At 34.9% G+C, this 19,060-nt stretch overlaps 1 protein-coding gene across 1 annotated transcript; it reads right to left on the bottom strand.

Annotated features, from left to right (window-relative positions):
• Positions 1-1,168: 1,168 nt before the first annotated feature.
• On the bottom strand, positions 1,169-18,805 carry LOC113059602 (ubiquitin-conjugating enzyme E2 C-like). Its single transcript, XM_026228152.1, has 7 exons — positions 18,717-18,805; positions 18,236-18,273; positions 8,882-8,970; positions 8,651-8,785; positions 5,531-5,728; positions 3,291-3,438; positions 1,169-1,951 (listed from the first exon to the last, which is right to left on the bottom strand). Exons 1-7 carry the CDS (start codon positions 18,803-18,805, stop codon positions 1,854-1,856), a joined length of 795 nt encoding a protein of 264 aa, XP_026083937.1. The 3' UTR covers positions 1,169-1,853.
• Between the last annotated feature and the right edge of the window lie 255 nt (positions 18,806-19,060).

Below are 19,060 nucleotides of genomic sequence, written 5' to 3'. Positions count from 1 at the left end.
TGCTTCACTGTCTTCACTGTGTACTGTGGCTTGAATTCAGAGTTTGGGGGTCGTCTCACAAACTGCCTGTGGCCCTTGGACCCAAAAAGAACAATTTTACTCTCATCAGTCCACAAAATGTTCCTCCATTTCTCTTTAGGCCAGTTGATGTGTTCTTTGGCAAATTGTAACCTCTTCTGCACATGCCTTTTTTTTTAACAGAGGGACTTTGCGGGGGATTCATTTTTTGCACCTCTTTATAGGTTTTCCCCTCTCTAATCAACTTTTTAATCAAAGTACGCTGTTCTTCTGAACAATGTCTTGAACGACCCATTTTCCTCAGCTTTCAAATGCATGTTCAACAAGTGTTGGCTTCATCCTTAAATAGGGGCCACCTGATTCACACCTGTTTCTTCACAAAATTGATGACCTCAGTGATTGAATGCCACACTGCTATTTTTTGAACACACCCCTTTCAACTAATTCAACTAATTGCCCAATGTCACAGCCTTAAGAGCGTGCATATCATGAATGCTGGGTCTCATTTGTTTTCTGAGAATCTATTGAACCTACTGGTAACTTGTTTGCCACGTAGCAATAAAAAATATACGAAAAACCTTGATTATTCTGGTTAGTCACATTGTACTGCTATTATTTTGAACAATACTGTATATATATATATATATATATATATATATATATATATATATATATATATATATATATATATATATGAAAATATTTCTATGGCAATATTTTATGGCAAAATAAAACTGGTATTTTAGTATATAATAATAATAGTAATAGTAATAAAGAAATGTGCATGTAAATGAGAAAATTAAGGTACAGATCCTGTCTCTGCTTTGTGAATATTCTATAATGTTTTTACGCACAAATGTGCAAACTTAGCAAGACAATTCCCAGGCAATCCTAAATCTGCATAGAACCGCATAAAAATAAATAAAACATGATCTGAATTGGTGCAAATATTAGAAAATGTGGGGGGCTGTTGCTTAGTGGTTGCAGAACTGGATCTGATAGACAAAAGATGTTTGCCAGAAAACGTTTTCACATTTTTGCAATATAAAAAATATTGAAGTTTAATGTGACTGATGTTTAAAGCGCATGTGACAAGCACAGGAAGAGATAAAAACACATGCACTGAACACATGACATTACATACAAGAAATGACAATTCAGCCACAGTGTTTATTTATGCTGTTTTTCATGAAGCAAGTGCACAACAGTCCATTCTGGCCAGAGCTGGCATGTAGCAATATGTACACATCATTTTTTTTTTTTTTTCTTTTCATATTTTTTTTTAATTCACAAGCAAGCCTATCGTCCAATGGCCGCCATGACATTGAGTTTAAAAAATACATACAAACAAAACAAGAGGGCAGAGTTTGCAGTTACATGCATGGAAACCTTACTGACTTCTAACAAAAGGAGAGAGAGGAGAAATTAAAGAAATACATTATACAGTTATGAGAAACTCAAAGTAGTTCATATAAGCTGTATTTGTTCCTGATGCCACTTTAAAAGAAAGGATATGCATACATTAAGTTGAAGGACAATAATAATAATAATAATAACAATAGTATTCCTTTTCTCCCAAGGGAATTCAAACATTCAGATAATTGGAAAATAAAGTCCCAATCTACTCTTTGTATAAAAAGAAGCTTTCAAGTCAACAAAGGAGAGTTTCTTCACAGAAAGGTCTACAGGAAGTTGGAAGGAAGAAGGGCCAGATCTATTGTTGCACTTGGTGAGTGTGCTTCAGCAGACGGGGAGAGAGAGGTAGAGGCACAGCAGGGCTGAGGGGGGTATAGTGTGTGTTTGAGTCGAGGACGGGACGGGACGGGAGCCAGGCTTTATGTGGCGTATCTCTTCGTCCACTGTTTAGCTATTCTGTCATGTTCTGTTCTGTTGGTCAAGTACTGTGTGGCGATGCTCCCGACCAGAGGATCCGCTGCGGACACGAGCCGTCATCAGCACGTTAATCGACCGGATACAAGACACATTTCATCTGACACTTACAGCTCAACTACTGCTCACGCTTAGGGTTCATTTACTGAGACCTGACTAGGGCTGCGCAGCTGGAGGAAAACTATAATAATAATAATAATAATAATAATAATAATAATAATAATAACAATAATAATAATAATAATAATAATAATAATAATAATAATAATAATTCTTATTATTAGTTGTAGTAGTACTAAACCAAAGAAGAAATTACACAATATTTTGTGTAAAATAAAAAAATATATTTAAGTTATTTTAATATAACAACAACATTATTATGCACTTATATTATTATTATTATTAGTAGAACTAAAAATAAGAAATTACACAAAACTAAATATTTTACTGTAAAATAACATTTTATATTTAAGAAATACATTTTATTAATATTATACAAGTTATTTTAATAATATAACAACAACATTATTAAACAATTATATTATTATTATTTTTAGTATTAATTTTAACATTTACATTTTTTATAGTATTAATTCCTCATATAGTTTTTTATTAGCATTATTATTTACATATTTAATTAGTAGCAACAATAATAATAATTATTACTCTTCTCTTATTATTATCAGTAGTCCTACTAAACAAAATGAGAAATATTAACCACACAAAATATTTACTGTAAAAAGTAATATTTAAAAAATACATTAAATTAATTAATTTTATATATGCGTTTTTATATAATATAACAACAACATTATATACACTTATATTATTATTATTATAAGTAGTAGTAGTAGTAGTATTAATTCCACAAATATTATTATTTCTTATTTTTGTAATTAGCATTATTATTTACATTTTAATTTAGTAGTAACAATAATAACAATTACCATTATATTTTTAGATAATTATATTAATATAATACATTTTACAGTACTATTACAATATTTATATTATGTAATATTTCTTATTTTGTTTAATATCTTATGTAGTAGTAGTAGTAGTAGTAAAAAATTATATATATTACATACAATTTTGTAATATTTTTCTGAAATATAAATCATTTAATATTTAAGAAAATATCCTAATAATGTTGAATAACAACAACAAATAATATTAATAATAATAAAAATAAGAAATATAACATGGCATATTGTAATATTTTTCTGTAAAATAATTAATTTTAGATACAAGGAAAATATAATAATGAAGTTTAATAATAATAATCATATTTTATAGTGATACTGTAAAACTGTAAGTCCCGCACTGCTTGTGCTAGACATGAATGAAGTCGTTACGTGATCAGAAGAGTGTGTGAGTCTCACCTGGGTTACAGTCTGTGAGGAGAGAGCAGATGGACAGCAGCACCTTCGAGATGGTGAGCGCCGGGCTCCAGTTGTCCTTCAGGATGTCCAGACAGATCACACCCTGACTGTTGATGTTACAGTGATAGATCCTCGTACGAAACGTTACCTGCGAAAGAACAAGACATTCAATGGAAGGCTGTCCCTGACGCGATTGATATCGAGCTCTTTTTGCCTTCTTTAATTTGTTGCGACATTAGTGCACCATAAATGTGACCCTGGAGCACAAAAGCAGTCTTGAGTCTCTGGGATATATTTGTAGCAATAGCCAAAAAAACTAAACACTGTATGAGTGAAATGATAAATTATATATATATATATTATGCCAAAAATCTTCAGGAAATTAAGTAATGTTCTATGAAGATATTTTGTAAATTTCCTACCGTAAATATATCAAAACCTAATTATTCATTAGTAATATGCATTGCTAAGATCTTCATTTGGACAACTTTAAAGATGATTATTTTCATTATTTAGAATTTTGTGCACCCTCAGATTCCAGATTTTCAAATAGTTGCATCTCGGCCAAATATTATCCTATTCTAACAAACCGTACATCAGAGGAACGCTTGTATGGTTCAGGGTCACATTTAAGTGTGTGCATGCTAACCACAAAACCATAAAAAACTGGGCCATGCAAATGGCAAATTTTATCTATATGTTCCACTGTTCAAACAAATCCTTTTAATCAAACTAACAACACCATAAATTTCCAGCCTGAATCAGTTTCAGTAGATAATATCTGAGGTTATGCCAGACCAAAAGCATCATATACACAGGAACTTGCCACTTTATGAACTAGAAACTGAACTAAAAAAAACAAAACAAAAAACAGTCTCAGCTTGTTCGGTGTACGAAACATCTGTGCAAGAGCCCGAGGCTTTCAGGGCAAACCTTTAATGCACCCTGACATTCCTTGCCTTGAGATTCATGACAGTTTAATTGCCACCAGAACGACTTCCTTTACCCTGTCCACCTACAAACCCACAAGAGCCCAGAGAACAAATGCATACAGGACCGGACGTCTCAAAATGAACATCCTGCTTTACTTAGGGTTCAGAGACCAATTGGAAGGACAATGACAGAGACACACGGACCCCAGGGATCTTGAGTTGGGGAACCAGATTCAGGAAAATAATTGGAAATTGAGTAGCAATTGTTAAAGAAGCAATAGGGCTGTAAAAAAAAAAAAAAAAAATCAAATATTCGTTGAATGCAAACCCGTTTTAGGTGTGCGTTGAGGGAGTCTTATCAGTGGTGCACGAGATGCGATGACGGTGTAAGTGTTGTTGCATTATAATATTTTGTTAGCCTTTCCAGTTGAATGCCACTAGATGCTGCATCGCCGCTGCTGCATTGTTCATTAAAAATATTGTGGAAAAGAGAACATCAATGCAGAGAAGATCTTGTTTACATCAAAACTGAATCCAAGCTGTTCACACAGATGTCCCACTAGTAAATGTGCGAGATATGTATTCTTTCACCATTGCACTCGCATCTCGCACAAAGAAGCCGCATGTTTAGAAAGTTATGTAAAGTTTAACTTTATGGCTGTGTTTTTCCCCCCATCCCATTGCATATCATGTTATTAAATGAAGGATGTGCTTGGTGTGATTGGCTTTCCACCCTTTGTATACATACATGATGCAGTTCTGTTTATAGTTTTTAAAGCAACTTAATGAATTATAATTGATTCATAAACATTATGCACTTTTTTCCTATAGATAGTCATGTTATCTTATGCTTTGAGTAAACATGTAGTAGTACTTTTTTGCTCGATGCACCATCTTGTAGCCTCAGGAGAAAAGCCAAAAGCTTTTCTTCACCTTAACTGAAATTATGCATTTGAATTTTGAATATAATTTGAATTTGGATCATATTTAAGTACAAAATTCGAAATTTTCAGCCATTTTGACAGCCCTAAGAAGTAAGTAGAATTTTAATCAAATCAAGTTTATCTGCTGTAAGTAAAATTTGTGTTTTAGTTTTTCCCCATTGTTCAGTACACATTACCCGTTTACCCATTAGGCTGTGTGATGCTATGTATACAATACAATTTATTCACTGCAGATAAGATGCACAGGTTTGCACAACACTTACCAAAAATGCAAAATGCTCTTTAGATATCCTTGAAAACTCATATCAGTCATCCCCTAAATTAGAAGCATATTTATGCAGCATGGATATTTCTTTGCTCTTACCTTGGGTGGTTTAAATGGGTAGTCAGGTGTAAATGCAATGTCCAGGAAAAAGACCCCTCCTTCATACACAGAGCCGGGTGGTCCTAAAATAGTTGACCTCCATTCATAGATATTGTCTCCTTTGGGGCCGGCGCTGTTAGTGGAACAAAGACAAGAGATTTGAGAAGTTAAACAGGCACTGACCAGCCATTCCGGGAAGATAAATCATCATTTATTTATGAGTCAAACACTAAGAACGAACAAGACATTGAAGACACATCAGCATCTGCTCATGCTAAAAGAGACGAAATCATGCAAAACCAGATGGACTCTCTCTCCAAAGACCATTTATGAAAGCTAAAAGGCTTAGATATCGCCAACTACCTCACAACACCATGCATTACAATCGCACTACAGGGACCAAGTAGAGATAACTTTTATAATCAATTGCTCGGATTAGTCAAAAATAATGAGTGATCCTTTTAAAGAAGACACTTTAAACATGCCACTTTGATGTCATGAAGATTACTTAGAAACACTCTAAAATCTAAGAAACAATGTCTTGTTTTTTTTTTTCAAACTTATGCCTATTCCTCCATCAGATGGCGACATAGTTAATGCATAAAAAAAACGTCAACAAATCTGCTGAAATGATGCTGACGGCTGAGCTGGTGAGGAAAGGGAAAACAGAGGACTTTAGAGCACATCTTGAGCTCGTTTGTCAAAGGGCTGCCACATCTGCCGGATTCCCTCGTGATAAGTGTCATATCGAAGATTTACGACTCGCTCGACTGCTGTATCTGTGCCAAACAAACAGACCGGGAGCAGATCCAGCCCATAATAATAAACAAGCCTTAGATCTGTGCTCTGATAAACAGCAGCAGACACATTTGAATATGTGCTAGTGTTGTGGAGTGTAGTCCGTCCTGTGTTTTTGCTGCTAAACAATTGGCAAGAGGGAATGCATGTACGTTCAGGACAAGGGATGGAAATCTTGTTCAAATGAATTTCTTTACAAATACCAATCCATATTCATGACCCTGTATGTTCCAGCAAAAGATCATGAAGCACTGTGGATACAGCAATCATTGTAAAAGATTAATGGTAAACTAGATGTTTACATAGTCAAGAGAAAATGTGAATGGCTGCTAATTGGTTGCTGGGGTGTTCAGGGAAATTTTAATATTGTTAATGAAAAGTTTGACGAAAAATGTTTGTTTACAAGCTTTTTTTCCCACAACGAAGACGAGATGACAATAAGGACAATAAACGATAACTATGACTATATCAATATGCGATATTATTGATGATAAAAGATGAGACTAAACTGTATTTAAAACAATAAAAACTACATCAAAGTTTATTTATTCATTTTTTTTCCTCGACGAAAATAAGAGAAACTATTATCGCGGACTGCTGTACACACCTCTACTACACAATCTTTAATGAGTGCGGTTGCCAGATATCAAGCGTTCAAATCCACAAATCTTAGCTTCTCTATTAAATGGATACATTTTTCTGCACTGTGTTTGCTTATTTTTTTTGCAATCTGGCAACCGCAAATGCTCACTCTTCAAAGTGGAAGCACAAAGGATGATCTGAAAACAGCTAGTTAGTCTGTCTTCTGTCATGAGATCTCGACTACATTGTTTGTGATTGTGGTCGCAGAATAAAATGCACTTACTGAACAGCTGTTTTTTAATAGAGAAACATTGTTGCAATTTGGAAATATTCAAAGTATTTTATTGTGAAAATGTTTTGTGTTTGATTTTGCAAGTTTTCGTAATGTAGACAGAGTCCATGTCTAAGTCTTTGATATTAATTGATATTAAATAGCCTATAATACATAAGTACACTAGATGAGGTGAAATAACCATGTGTATGACTCCACATTCCACTGATTTCTACTTATTGGTGAAAATGCAATACCTGAAATGTAACAATTAATCTCAAATGACAATAATCTTTGATAAGAATTTCGAAAAAACAAACAAACAAAAAAATAATTATATACACTATATTTTCAGCATAGTTTTTTTTGCAACATTTTAGCAAATGTATCAATCTGTTTTTCAGCTCACTGTTTCTGCTTCTGTTTTTAAAATAACCATGTCATCTGCAACACTTAAATGGTATTTCAATGTCTTGACAGAGAAGCAATGCACACAGGAAGGTTTGAATGAAGCACGTTTGGATCTAGATAAAAAAAAATAATGAATGAATATGCCAATGCTAGGCTGTTCTGGAGGGTTACTAGGTTGTTTCTATATGCCATAGTTTGTTTAATGTAGTTGCTTAGGCGTAAACGCTTCTAACAACTATTAGATTAATCAAGATAAATTATCCAATTTATTTTTAATTATTGTTTAATCACTTTTTTTCATAAAAATAAATAAATAAATAAATCAGTATGTCAATGAGTAATCTTGATAAATCATTGTGATTTCAGTACTGACCCAAATAAACATGATTATGATTTGTGCCATACTTGAGCAGCCCTGGTCTTACTAAGCGTCTATGATCTTCTGATCGCTCGGGTCTCTCATTCAGAGTGTGTCTGTGGGATGTTTTACACCCGTTTTAACGCCCTTCAGGTGGAAATGACACATCTGATCATTAACAGCACACCTTTCCTCAACAATGATTTGAGGAATTATTCATGTCTGCTGCTCAGACACTGCAGGATGACGCACACAATAAAGCTTAATACCCCGTTTAAATAATCCAAACAAATCACTAACTGCAAGTATGAGTAATAATAATAACACTGACACTTGCCTTGGCAAACACCACTAATTACACACATTCCACTTTTCTAGTGAATGCTGGTTTCCTGCATGGGTAACAATAAAGGGAGGAGAAGCTTAAAATTGCAGAAATTGTTTTGTATATAATAATGTGAGAGGCGTGATGTTGAAATGATATTCAGGAATGATATTAGGAAGATTTTAATTTCAAATCTCAAGCGGTCAGGAATTTCATTCCACATTTTCTTTTTGGCCCGGAGCAACAAGTAACATCAGATGCGATCAAAGTTTCACCGGCAGAAGGAACGAAATGGACACAATACACTCTAATTACTATGTGAAAAACGATCTGGGAAGAAAACATCTGTAAGATGACCGGTGTCATTCAACAGACAGTGTGGTTGTGCTGGTTAGGATCCTGTTTGTGGACTACAGCTCTGCTTTTAACACCATCATCCCAGATACCCTCCTGATTAAACTCACCCAGCTCTCTGTACCCACTTCCATCTGTCAGAGGATCACTAGCTTCCTGACAGACAGGGAAACTCACATTCAACAGCCGCACCATCAGCACTGGTGCCCCTCAGGGGTGTGTGCTGTCCCCGCTGCTATTCTCCCTATATACAGTATCTGCACCTCTACTGATCCCTCTGTCAAACTCCTGAAGTTTGCAGATGACACCAGAGTCATCGGTCTGATTCAGGACACTGACGTCTGCTTACAGACAAGAGGTTAAAGGGATAGTTCACTCCGAAATTTAAATTACCCCATGATTTACTAACCCTCAAGCCATCCTAGGTCTATATGACATTCTTCTTTTAGACAAATACAATAAGAGTTCTATTAAATCATGTCCAGGTTAATCCATGCTTTATAATGGGAGTGGATATAAATGTATCTATAATTATTTCAATACTATATTTAACATATTTTCCTATATATCAGGCATATTTAGAACAACAATCAATAAAATATTCTATTTAAGGAATACAGTGCAGATCCCAACAACAAATTAATTGTGATTTTTAATCTTTACCGATGTTTGCCCCAATCGTTCAAACCACTAGGTTTTACACATTTGTCACCAAGTTTAAAATATAACAATTTTGTATGATCACTTATTCTGTTATATAATTAAAATAAGCATTTAGTTTCATTTTTACATAAATATATGTATTTATTTCACAAAAGGTATTTTAAACATCAAAGCAGGCACTTTACTTGCATTTAAATTAAAATGTGTAAATTTTATTTGATGCATACCACCAAAAATGATGTTTTTGTACAGTAAAAACAATTTAATAAAAAAACAAAATCCGAAACAATATATATGCTTTAAGTACAATGTGAAAAATGCCTCTGTAAAATAAGTCATGCTTTTCAACATGCGAGTATTTTTCACTGCAAGTGTTGGTTGTAGTTCCAGCCATAAATCAGAAAGTGTCATCACTGCTGAGGTGTTCAGACTGCAATATGTTGCATTTGCTCTGTGATTCTGGGCGGTTGCTTTGTAACTAAAATCTCTGACCAAAAAGCCAAAGTGTGCACAGAAGTTTAATACTTCGGTTAAAGGGTTTGTTTAAATCACTAAGCCACGAACGATAATATTCGCACTAAAAAGTCACAGGACAAAGACTTCAGGGTACATGCCAATGCTGGGGGTTGCCCGGCAACAACCAACCCCCTCCTCCATCAGCACCACTGGCCACGGTGAATGGGTTTAAACACCGCAGTTAACCGACCTTGTTATTGAGCTTTCAGCTTCCTACTGAAACTCATTAGACTTGGGGGGAAATAAAAAACGCACTGGTTCAGCACTACATGAATCCTTAGCGCTTATCTGGAAAAAACAAAACAAAAACATGAATTGAATTCCTTTTTAAACACTCTGATAACACTCACATGTGATGCAACCCTGGCTGCACAAATAGCAATAGGCTATATAAAATATATATATAAAAAATAAAAGCTGACTAACAAAATTAACTATTTGCTAAATACACCAATGCAAATGAGTAAAGGTCAACTCACAGAAACAGAAATAACAGATGATGTCTCATTGCTCAAAGAGAGTCCCAGTGGCCTAATGGGAAATGCAGTTACATTTTATAAAGTCATTAACATTATAAAAGCACAGCAACCACCTGCTCACAGTGTTATTAAAAGGTTAGATGCCTAATGTTTTTTAAAGACCAAGTAAGCAGCAGTATTTTAGTGCTCAACATTTTTGATGGTTACAGCTTGTTAGGAAAGGTTTTCCCTTTTATAAAAGTACATTTGTGTGTCTATGCGTTTATTATATTGTATATGTCCTATAAGGGAACATCTTAGATGTGTGCTCAGGGGTAGGGCTGAAATGATTAGTCTACATTTTCCTGCATACAATCCAATAGAAGAAGACACGCTTATGAGAGAGCAAATGCAGCCGAACCATTAAAGTGGAGGAAAGTTGCACAAAACTACAACCAAAAAAAATGTGTTAAAGCCCCGATATACTAAAGGCCAAGTTCTTTTGTCGTTCTTTGCTAAGTGGTTAAAAGAAGTTCGATATATATGCAGGCAGCGCTTTACTGTTAGCAAACATCCCGATGCTGTTGAGAAGAGTAGCGTGTAAATGTGCAAATACGTGCTGCATGCTTTCTTCTCAAAAACAAAATAAACACAACAAATATGACAAAAGTGGGAAAACAGCAGTTAAGAAAGCATCAGATCATAGCAATGTGCAATTCAACACTCCAGTAAATTTATGTTACGTTAAGTTTATTGTATAGCACTTTATGCAATTGACTGCTATAAAGTACCTCTATATCAGGGCTTGAAATGTAACCGTTTTGGCTGCATATGCTCCCAAAATGTAATCTGTGTGACCCCAAAATATATTTGGGAGCATTTGTGCTAGAACGCATGACTGTTGTGGTTGACCTTCTTGAAGCTGGCAGCACCAGTTAGGCCAAGTAAAAAAAAGTTACATTTCAACCCCTGTATATGCATATGAATATTTATAGAACATGTTCAATGATTTGCAAAAGCTGAATAAACAAAGCTTACTGATTAATCAGTGAAATAATCAACGATTAGTCGATTAATCATTCTAAAAATAGATTATTTTTAAAATAATAATTTGCTGCAGAGCTACTCTGGGGCAACTGCAGATGAGCATTCATTCTTGCTCAAACCATCACAAAATCACACCTGACAAACAAGACAACTGCCATCGCTGACAACCAACTCAGTCACAGTGCCAACCGCATCCACTGCCAAAATGAATCTGCTGAGATCTCCCATTCACCTGAGCCAACAGACCATCGCTGCACTTTTCCCAAACAAACGCTCATCCCCCACACGAAAACCCTCAAACCCTCAAACCACAACCTACTTATTCCTGAAGCTGCATCTCACATCTCCTCATGACTAACTGTACAAGCAGTCGACTAAAAGCTCATCAAAGTTTGATGTTCTGACTCACTGCAAATGGTCTAGTGTTACTCACACGAATCAGAGATCCATCTGAAGAACAATAAAACACACTCAACAAGTACAGCTGCTCTGCGTCGTGGTCGAGTGAAGGGCTGGGGATGGATTTAAGATGGTTTCATCACAATGACTTTAATGTGATGCTTATTATTTGCCCATTAAGAGGATAGTTCAGCCAAAAATGCAAATCCTGTCATCATTTACTCTCCCTTCATCCAACCCTGGATGACCGTACTCTGTGGCAAAAGAAGAAAATAAGCCACTTTCAGGCCGGAGTTTGGAGTCCCAAATTTCTGATTTTCATCAGTTGTAAAAGAAATCATCTTATTTATAATATAGTTTCTTCAAATGGTGAACGATGACAATTTTGGAGTGAACTTTACCCAGAGATAACAGTTAAAGTTTTGGTGAATAAATTCCAAACTCTTAATCAATGATTCGTTGCACAAATCACTCAAAAACATTAAATGGAAGTGTTTATGAAAATTGTTTCCTTTTAAATGGCAGAAAAACATACCACATAAATCGTATAATTATGCAATTACATAATTTCATCAGAGATGACCATTGTCATTTTTGAAAAATAAAATAATACAGTGTCAACTACAAAACAGACCCATTATTTAATGTTGTCCAAATTGAAATCGATCTGAATTCTCTGTTCTTTTGGCTCTTAAAGACTCCAAAATGTATTCAAGAAAACAGTATACACCAATTGTTTACTGTTAAGGACAGAGCTCTCTCTCTTTTTCTCTGCAGGCAAATACATTATAGACCTTAGTCAGGTTAGACAGCATTCTGAATTTTACATGGATCAAAACAATGCTGCGAGGGATAGACTTACAGTCTTTTACAATGGCACACACTATATTCATTTAGCCAAGTGTTTCCATGACTTGTGAAGCGCTGCATCAAATCTCAATCACAAAGCAAATCTGACAGCAAGCAACATATTGTCAGTCTTTATTTGCTTTTGTACCTTCTGCTTTACTAAGCATCCAATTACTGCAAAAATAAAACGCAATGCAATGTGAAACAATGTGTGATTATTAATGTGTGGGCTGCAGGCAAGGTTGCGCGATCTGTCAGTGTGCAAAACTAATTAGCAAACACACATTCAGCCAGAAGGTCAGAGCGGAATTAAACAGAAGCTGCAGGCACAGACATAATCAACTATAAAACCAGCAGATTTTAATGTAACAGGTCTGACATGTTTAATCAATGAAGAATTTAGTAGATGAAAAGGTTATCAAATATGACTCTTGTTGATGCTAGTTGATAAAGATGGACAATGCGGTTTAGTGCACACCTGAGAGAGCGTTATAAAAAATTTACTTGCTCTAATTTCACCGCAAACCTGCGGGAAAACGAGGTTTTGAGGAATATCCTAGATAATGAAAGTAAATTAGGACTGGGACTCAAAAATACTGCATCTCATCAACTGTAAATGCAAGATATTTCCTGCAAGATATCTCCATCAGCCTGTGTTTGAGTCAAAGACATTAAGATGTCCGCGTCAAAAGAATTGTACAAAAGTGATTTTGTGTCCATAGAAAGCACATTAAATGTAAGTAAAATGTCTACTTTTAAAGTTTCAAATAAGTTTTTGGAGAATAAAATGTCAAAATTTGGTTGAAATAATGTTACATTGTCATTCAGTGTAACACAATATTTATGCAAAAATTCTAACAGCATGCTTATTCTGACGTGTACATATTAAAATATCTAAATGAAAAATGGAGAATACTAAATTTTATTTTTGTTTTAAATTAGTACAAAATTCTTACTGACAAATGGGCAAAACCTAGGATAGTGTCAAATGTTAAAAATGTTAAATTACAACTCATTAGTATTTGGGGTGAAAGTAATTAGTCTTTTAATATGTCATAAATAGATTTTTGTTGTAAATATGACTGACAAGATTGTTACACTGAATGACATTTTACTGTGTGTCTTCTGTAAATCAGGGGAAAATGTTTGATATAATTTTTATTGCTCAGAAAAACAAAAACAAAATTGCAATTAAATAAAACAGAAATTTTTTTTTGCAGCTCTTTTTTTGGGGGGGGGGGGGGGGGGGTACTACAAAAGTTTAAAGCAGTATTACACTTTTTTATGCTTAAACACTTTTTCGTCTTTGACCCGTTTACATTACAAATGATTTAACCTGGATATATTCATACTCAAGCTGCTTTTCAATGCAAGTTTCTGTTACCCGATCTGCTCAAAGTTGCATTGATTGATTTATTTTACTTTTTTAATTATTGATTTTTTTTTCTTGAATTATTTTTTGTACTTAATTTTTATTGATTTATTGATTTATTTTTTACTCTATTTTACTTCATTGATTTTATCGATTAATTTTACTTGATTATTTTTGTTTTGGTCGATTTTACTTGATTGATTTGTTTATTTGTGTTTGTATTTTTACTTCATTTGATTTATTTTACTTGATTTACTTTGCCATATCAGGATCAATCGATGCAATTTCTATTCATATTTTAGGTCGGTTTTCTAAAACACACCAAACAAATGTAGACAGAAACAGCAAGCAGCCAAATATTTGGTGCATCTCTAGTCCATTCCTCACACAAACCTTGAAATAAAATGCACTATTTCTATTGATTTACCTACTTTAACAGAAGAAAGAAAGTCAAGAGCAACATGAGTTTATGTATATGACCACATTTTCTTTTTTTTCAATGACTATTTGCTGTAAAATGTTAATATAATCACCATCTCTATCCAAAGAGACATTATCTGCCTGAGTTCAGCATTTCTGTGCAGTGCTCTTCTGTAATTGTGTATTCATTCAGTTAATATGGTCTATTATGCAGTGCTGCGGTGGTTATCAGAACAGGAACTTAATGAAGCAATGTTCTCTTTCTCTGACCGTGAAATACCCCGCTACCAAATTACGGCTGCGGCAGCTGTCTGTGCTCTCTCTGATGATACGGCTTCTTTTAATGGCACTGTCCAATAGCTCATCTTGTGCACAAATACGCAAGCAATTAGTTCCGAATCGAGCGCTTGAGAGGGAAATATTTGCTCGATCAGGGCCCAAGTGAATATCTTATTACAAGATGACACAATAGAATTTTCCATGTCAGTTTAACGTGTTTATTCTGCCTGGCTGCCGAATGTGGTTTCAGAAAAGTACCATAAGACCCTTTTAGCGCTTCGATTGTTCATGTAATCTGATTTCCACGCAAATCTATTAGAAATGCCAGGGGGTTAATATTAAAACTTGGGGAATTTAGGAGTTATGCTACATATCGAAATCAAATTCCGCCGAAAGCAGCCAAACAGTCGGCTCATTTGCTCGCCTTAGGCCGACTATGAATAATGCATCACAGATCATTATAATAATAAACAGGCTTTGCACACTGTGCATGAGTGAGAGTGAGAATGGACACTTGCATCATGAAAGTGAAGGGAATTCATCATCCTTCTGCTTTGACAAGAAAAATAAAATAAAACTGCTTCACGGAAAAGTGAATGCTTTAAACCTGAGAGAGAGTGGAAACTAACACACCGCAACAACTTTCATAAATAAACCAATAAATAAATAAATGGGTAAATATTAACGATAAATGATTTTATTAATTATTAAAATATAGTTAAATAAAAATTATATATAAATATGATATATAATCAAATAAATTAATACAAATAGATTAATGAATAAACAGAATGATTCAAAATAAATCAAACTGTTTCAAGGAAAATATAATTTAGAGGACTGCTTTTAATCTGAGAGGAACAGCAAACCTAGAACAACAACATTAAAACATTCAAGAACGTCAATCAATTAATTATAAACAATTGATAAATAAATATTATTAATTAGATATAAATAAATAAGCTTTCAAAGAAAAACTCTTTAGATTATTGTTTAAACCCGAGACAGTAAACCTAGCACAACATTACAACCTTCATAAATGATCAATTAAATAAATATAAATGAGAGAATATTAAGTAAATAGTATTAATGAATGAAGAAAAATTTACATTAATAAAATATGAATGAAATAAAATATATAAATAAAATAAAATTTATAATAATAATAAATAATAAATATGATATAATCAAAGAAATTAATAAGAATAAATTAATGAATGTTTTTTAAATGAATACATATATAAAGAAAAATAAAGAAAATTTTAATGAATACTTTAAATCTGAGAAAAACCATAAACCTAAAACACACATACACACACACACACACACACACAACCACACAAACAGACATAATCAAGAGAGCTTTCAATGTTTCAATGAATTTTTAAACCTGAGCAGGACTGTAAACCTGGCATAACAACCACCTTCAAGTTTCACATAATAAATAATTAAGGTTTCATTAGTATTTTGCACGTGAATAATAGTTGCATATATAAATCAGGAGAAGGTATTTTAACAGTCAGAGAAACACTTGATCTTTAAGGAGTGATGATAGTTGGTGCTGGGATAAACAATGCAGTGTGTTAAATAAACAGCTGAACTGTGTCTCTGCAAACACATCCAGAACACACAGCGCTTGGATAACACTTCAACAAACAGGTAGCTAGTGTGATATGTTAAGTGTCATGAACTGACGATCACAGAGCCAAATCCCTCCTTCCTGTTTGTTCTCGTGTTCAGACATGATCCCCGCGAGCAGCGCAGCAGGATATGCCAAACGTTTCCTGCCTTCAAGAGTCCAGTATTGAAAACGACTCCACACCAGGGCCTGCCAACATGAGCGCAGCTGTCTGAAAACACTTCATAACTAATTCATATCTGTGCGTTTCTTCAACTACTACAGGCACCTTTATGTTTGCAGGCACTGATCTTTACTGAAACAAACACATTTCAACGTTTCTTTGGTGTTATATCAGGGCCAGACTAAAATTGTCTTGGAAACATTTTACCATTTCAGCTAAAATGTATAATACCACCGTATTTTTCGGACTATAAGTCGCACCTGAGTATAAGTCGCATCAGTCCAAAAATACGTCATGATGAGGAAAAAGACATATATAAGTCGCACTGGACTAGAAGTCGCATTTATTTAGAACCAAGAACCGAGAGAAAACATTACCGTCTCCAGCTTTGAGGGCGCTCTATGTCTTCAGTTTAGACTACAGGAGAACTGAGCAGCACTGAGCAGCATAGAGCGCCCTCTGGCGGCTGGAGACGGTAATGTTTTCTCTTAGTTCATTTCTCTTAGTTCATTTCTCTCGGTTCATGTCAAATTAATTTTGATATATAAGTCGCACCTGACTATAAGTCGCAGGACCAGCCAAACTATGAAAAAAAGTGTGACCTATAGTCCAGAAAATACGGTAATAATGATACATTTATTTATTTGAAATCAGGTATATAACGATTAACAGTGAGCTGGTTGAAAATGTATTCAGAACGGTTGAGATGCAAAACAAATCGTGATACAACTGGAGTAGGAGTTTATATAAATGCATCTCTGAGGGGAACTGACTGTCTTTAGAAAAGTGTACGTGGTATTTTCTTTACATCTTGCGTCTGAACAATGCATATTAAAGTAGTGTTCATAAGCAGTTCTGCTTTGTTTACAGCAGTAACCCGGGAAACACCGTATCATTGCAGTTCGTAACAGAATTAAATGGAGAAAATTAAACCAGTTAAGTCTAAAGTGAGGGCCTTCTGTCTGACCATTAGGAGAACCAATATTGTGTGTGTAGAAACGACATGAACTTTTCCCTCTCTTTGATTTTAATTCTGTGTAACAGCTTTTATTTCGGGTCTGAGATGGAGGCCTTCAACACACATGATCATTTCCCGTGGGGTCGCTATGCCCCTCCCCCCTCATGAATATGCATATCCTCCCCGCTGCAGCTAATGGTCAGGAAGTGAAAAATGACTGGTGCAGATTTCCCCCAGGACCGTAATGCTAATCACTAGCCGGCAGCATCGTGGGGGACGAGAGATGACAGTCCGATCAGCTGCTGATGCAGGCGTCTTACAGAGAACGACACAAAACACAGACTGCAGCCGCCCAGACAGAGATGGACACAATCTTATTGTAGCTAATTAATAAATTATCTTTTTTAAATATGTTCTTATATTACACCGAATTCATATATGAAATACATTTAAGAAATTATTAATTTAATTGATATAAATAATTAATTTTAAAAGACCTTCAGTCAATTAAAGCTGCGGTAGGTATCTTTTGACACTCTAGCGGTTAATAAACAGAACTGCTTGCATCTTGCGGAAAGAACATCGTAGCCGGATCTACTTCTCTCTGTTTATGTCTATGAAGAATCACAAAGGTACTGGGTTACTCCGCCGCGGTACCCCCGAAGCAATCTAAAATAGTCCGAATATAAACACTTATTATAGGTGCACCCTAGTGATTCAGGACAAGCCCAAAAACACGGTTTGGAAAATGGATTCATGGTGTACTCACTTAATATATACATTTTTCTACATTTGAACACAAACAAAGTTACCGGACCCGCAGCTCTGATTGGTGTTTCTTACCTGGAGCGATGGAGTTTCTGCAGAATGGCAACAGGACACTGGGAGGAGCCAGAGGAGCTTGATTTTTTTCACAGATTATCTGTCTCATATTCTACTGTCAGGACATAATGACAGGTTTAACAAATATGTCAAAAATATATTTTTTACAAAAGTTACCTACTGCAGCTTTAAATAAATTAAGAAATAAAGATAAATTACATTTTATATATTTATACACACATACACACATTGAGTACACCCCTCACATTTTTTGTAAATATTGTATTTTATTTTTTCATGTGACAACACTGAAGAAATGACACTTTGCTACAATGTAAAGTAGTGAGTGTAAATTTGCGGTCCCTCAAAATAACTCAACACACAGCCATCAATGTCTAAACCGCTGGCCACAAAAATGAAAATGTCCAAACTGTGCCCAAAGTGTCAATATTTTGTGTGGCCACCATTATTTTCCAGCACATGGAGTTCAGCAGAGCTTCACAGGTTGTCAGTGGAGTCCTCTTCTACTTGCTTCACCTTCTGTTTGAGGATGCCACACAGATGCTCAATAGCGTTTAGGTTTGGATACATGCTTGGTCAGTCCACCTCCTTTACCCTCAGCTTCTTTAGAAAGGCAGTGGTCACCTTGCAGGTGTGTTTGGGTCGTTATAATGTTGGAATACTTCCCTGCGGCCCAGTCTCTGAAGAGATGCTTGTCTTCAGCAAACTGTTCGAGGGTTTTCTTTTGCATCATCATTAGAAGAGGCTTCCTTCTTGGATGACAGCCATGCAGACCAATTTAATGCAGTGTGCTGTGTATGGTCTGAGCATTGAACTTCCAGTGAG

This window comes from Carassius auratus, chromosome 41 (genome assembly GCF_003368295.1).
Source record: "Carassius auratus strain Wakin chromosome 41, ASM336829v1, whole genome shotgun sequence".
In the NCBI taxonomy this organism is placed as follows: domain Eukaryota; kingdom Metazoa; phylum Chordata; class Actinopteri; order Cypriniformes; family Cyprinidae; genus Carassius; species Carassius auratus.
This window is presented reverse-complemented; position numbering and strand designations above follow the sequence as displayed.